Source organism: Acanthamoeba castellanii, assembly GCF_000313135.1.
Source record: "Acanthamoeba castellanii str. Neff unplaced genomic scaffold scf7180000084456, whole genome shotgun sequence".
Classification (NCBI taxonomy): Eukaryota; Discosea; order Longamoebia; family Acanthamoebidae; genus Acanthamoeba; species Acanthamoeba castellanii.
In genome coordinates, this window is record NW_004457348.1 from 745 (window position 1) to 4736 (window position 3992).

Below are 3992 nucleotides of genomic sequence, written 5' to 3' on the forward strand. Positions count from 1 at the left end.
GGCGGCGGCGCGCGTGGGGTGACGGCCGCCGGCGAGGCCGACGAAGAGGGGACGGGGCGTGGCGGGACGGCGACGCGCGGCGACGTGGCGGCGGCGGCGAGCGCGGGCTGAAGCCGGCCAGCGATACCACCTCGACCGCCGCCGCCGACGGGGCTGATCGCGGCGATGTGGCGACAGGCGGCGGTGGCGGCAGCCGCCGGTCTTCGCTTCGGCCGTCGTCGTCGTCGTCGCCGCGGGGAGGCAGCGAAGGCGGCGGCGCGTCGTCGGCGACGGTGACCGCCGGCGGTCGCTGGGGAGCGGGCGGCGGCGCGAGAGAGGGCGGAAGGGCGAGCGGAGGCGGTGGACGGGCGAGAGTCGAAGATGACGTCGGCGTCGGCGTCGGCGTCAGCGTCGGCGTGTACGGTGGTGCGTGTGCGACGGTGTCCCCACCATTGAGCTTTGGCAGTGATATGTAATCCTGAACCACACACGCACACGTACACACACAACACACGAAACAACACACATACACCACACCCACACAAGTGAGTGTCGTGCCGTGTCGCGTGTGCGGTGCGTGTGTGTCACGTGAGTACCATGTCGAACGAGGTGTCGGCGCGCGCGCGGTCGGCCGCGTCGTCGTCGTCGGCTTCGGCGGGCGACGGGAGGGGCAGGGAGGCGGGCGTCTCCCCGCGCGGCCACAGGAGGATGATCCGATCCCCGTCCGCCACCTCGCACTCGCGCGCCGGGTGCGTATGCACGAAGCTGCCCTCCTCCTGCCCACCACATTCCACTCATTCCATGAATACCAAAAATGCCATAAATGCCACGGCAGCATTCCGTACGGAGCCGGTCCAGCGGTAGTAGCCGAGAGGGAGGAAGCCCTTGGTGCCGGCCCAGCGGACGAGCTCGCCGAAGGTGAGCGGCTTGGCCGGTGCGTCGGGGCCGGGGCCGGCGGTGGTAGGCGACTGCTGGGCCGACTGGGCGGCGGCGGCGGCGGCAACGAGGGCCTGCAGCCGGGCGGCGGGGACCGATTGGACGACGCCCCGGACCAGCTGCTCGGCCACCTCCCCCAGCACGCCTTTCTTTGACGCGAAGGCCTGACACCGCACACGCACACACCGCACACACCGCACACGACACGCGCAGTGAGCGACACGACACGCGCATGTGCGTGTGCGGTGTGTGGTGTGAGCGGCACCTTGGCGAGCCAGTAGTCGAAGAGGTCGTAGGTCATCATGAGCGACGAGGCGTGGAGCGGGTGATTGATGGTCTGGTGCTCCCGCTGGGCCGGCGTAAGCTCTTTCGCCGTCCCTGTGTGCCCCCCCCCAACACCACGTCAGCACACCGCGCGTGTCGTGTCGTGTCGTGTCGTGTGCGGTGCGTGTTGTGTCGTGTGCGGTGTGTATTGTGTGCGGCGTGTATCGTGCCTTTGTGATTTTTGCCGACGCAGAGGAGGGTGCGGACGGTGGACCGGAGTTCGTCCTTGAGGACCTGCTGCACCTTCATGATCGACGTGTAGGGCGCCACCCCCGCGTCGCCCTTCCTGCTCTTCTTGCTCTTCCTGCGCACATGTCGTGCCACACATTCCTCAGCTTAGGAATGTGCGCGTGTCGTGTCGTGTCGTGTCGTGTCGGTGTCGGTGTCGGTGTCGGTGTCGGTGTCGGTGTCGGTGCGGTGTCGGTGTCGGTGTCGGTGTCGGTGTCGGTGTCGGTGTCGGTGTCGGTGTCGGTGTCGGTGTCGGTGTCGGTGTCGGTGTCGGTGTCGGTGTCGGTGTCGGTGTCGGTGTCGGTGTCGGTGTCGGTGTCGGTGTCGGTGTCGGTGTCGGTGTCGGTGTCGTGCGGTGCGTGTGGGTACTTTTGTTCTTCGTTCCAGGGCGAGAGGAGGATGACGCTGTGCGCCCTGTCCGCACCCGCCCTTCGCAAGTCGGCCGCCTCTGTCGTGTTGCCCTGCACCCCGCAGTCCACTCATGAGACATGCACGACACACGCCGCACACGCCGCACACACAACAGACGCCGCACGACACGTGTGGAGTTGTGGTGGTGGTGGTGGTGGGGAGGGAGGGGTACAAGAAGGACATAGACGTCGGGGAAGGCAGCGATGCTTTGCCACACGTCCTCGCTCGGCTCTGTCGGCTCCATCAGCACTATCTTGCGCTGCACCATCCACAAATCCTAAATGAGCGTGTCGTGTCGTGTCGTGTCGTGTCGTGTCGTGTCGTGTCGTGTCGTGTCGTATCGTGTCGTGTGTACGCAGGGGAAGTAGTCTCGGCGGAGGTTCTTGACCAGTTGGGGCAGAATGCCGCACGATTCGAGGTTGCCGCCCAGCAGCACGTGCCCGCCGTCGGGGCACACCTCGTCGACGCCGCTGATGCGCGCGTCGCGCAGGGCCACCGGCGCCGCCAGCGAATGGAATCCGTAGCCCGTGCTCCCCGCCGTTCCCAGCCCCGACTCATCTGCACCGCACACGACACACATCGTCACGACACGACACGCACGACACACGCGACGCGACGCGATACGCACGACACGACACAACGCGCACGAGACACACGACACGCACGAGACATGTGACACGCGCGAGAGACGAACCTTTAGAGTTGATGGGGAGGGTGATGCCCTTTTCGATGTCTTTGACGGCGGCGGTGACCTTGTCCCGGGCGCAAACGATGATGGCGGCGTCGGCGGCGGCGACCGGGTAGGTCGGACCCGGGTTGAGGAGCACCCCGCCGGCCTTGGAGTGGACCGCCAGCATCAGCGTCTCTTCCCATTCTTCGCATGGCTGCACACGACACACGCCGCACGACGCGACACGACACACAATCAGTCAGTAACGTGCGTGCGCACGTGTGTGTGTGTGTGTGTTGAGAGCATAGAAGGAGGGGAGGGACCTGAACGAGGGCAGAGAAGCGGTGACCAGCAGACGCCTTGAGCTTGGGTCCCTCGACCAGCTTTTGCGCCAGCCCTTGCCCTACACGTGTACTAGTTAATTATAAGCATTTTTAAAATATAAAGTGGTTTTTTTATTTAAATATTAATATGAATACTATTAAATGAATGATTATGAATACTAAATTAATTGGGCAAAGAACGAAAGCGAAGGGAGGGGGGGAGTGCACGGTAGGGAGCGTAGGAGGGAGCGAGGAGGTCGCTCTTCTTGTCGAGGGCTTGCTCGTGCAGGAGATCGGCGAGCACCGTCGAGAAGCCTCCACACTCGCTATTTTGGGCTATTATTTGCTGAAATAAAAAGAATGAAAGATCTTATATTAAATCCAAGTTTACGATTTAGTTGGGACATGAACACTTCACTGGGGGGGGGGAGTTACAGTGAAGAGGTCCTTGTCGAGGCCCTCCTTGGCCCGCGCCTTCGCCGCACTCATCTCTCGCTTTTTAGATTCACGTTTCGTTCTTTGGTGTTGTGGTTGTCCCTGTTTCTTCTTATGCTGGTGCCGACAATGGTGGGCCAATGGGGACCCTCCATAACCACCTCCTTGTTCCCTTCCGCCAATCCCCATCCAGTTGCAGCCAAATGGTGCAAGAGCTCACGCGTGCTAGCGTTTACTTGCAGTGTCCAGGGGTGGTTAGCTGTAGAATCTTCCAAGGCCGAAGTCGGCCAGCAGGAGCTTGAGCCACGGGTAGAGCCACGAGCCCAAGGCCGAAGCCGGCGAAGTGTTTTGAACCGTCACACTCAGCTGATTTACCCGCCATCAAGCCCCCACGCGCACACGCACAACCGCACAACACACACGCGCGTGATTCAGAGTAAGAACGAGCCACGCACGGCGCGAGTTTGGGTGGTCTGAAAGAGAAACGCCCGTACTTGCTTGGCGGCGCCGGCGGCCGAAGGCGAGGGCGCCACGCTGACCACCACCACCACCGCCGCTCCGGGACTGGGCGAGGGAGACGGCGACGGCGAAGCCTGGCCGACCACCCCGATGGTCAGCAGCAGCAAACAAAACAGTAAAATGGCTGGTTTGTGGCACCGTACCGAGGGCGAGGTCTCGACCACGAT

General features: G+C 63.1%; 1 protein-coding gene across 1 annotated transcript in view; it reads right to left on the reverse strand.

Moving 5' to 3' along the window:
* ACA1_025980 (uncharacterized protein) overlaps positions 1–3360 on the reverse strand; it is a gene marked incomplete at both ends in the record, with an annotated part of 4104 nt that extends 744 nt beyond the window's left edge. The window contains 12 exons of the mRNA XM_004336158.1: positions 54–457; positions 576–755; positions 825–1079; positions 1181–1264; positions 1447–1543; positions 1837–1928; positions 2051–2137; positions 2234–2436; positions 2573–2762; positions 2872–2951; positions 3100–3217; positions 3307–3360. Coding sequence (XP_004336206.1) covers positions 54–457; positions 576–755; positions 825–1079; positions 1181–1264; positions 1447–1543; positions 1837–1928; positions 2051–2137; positions 2234–2436; positions 2573–2762; positions 2872–2951; positions 3100–3217; positions 3307–3360 — 1844 coding nt within the window. The remainder of the gene's footprint in view (positions 1–53; positions 458–575; positions 756–824; positions 1080–1180; positions 1265–1446; positions 1544–1836; positions 1929–2050; positions 2138–2233; positions 2437–2572; positions 2763–2871; positions 2952–3099; positions 3218–3306) is intronic.
* Between the last annotated feature and the right edge of the window lie 632 nt (positions 3361–3992).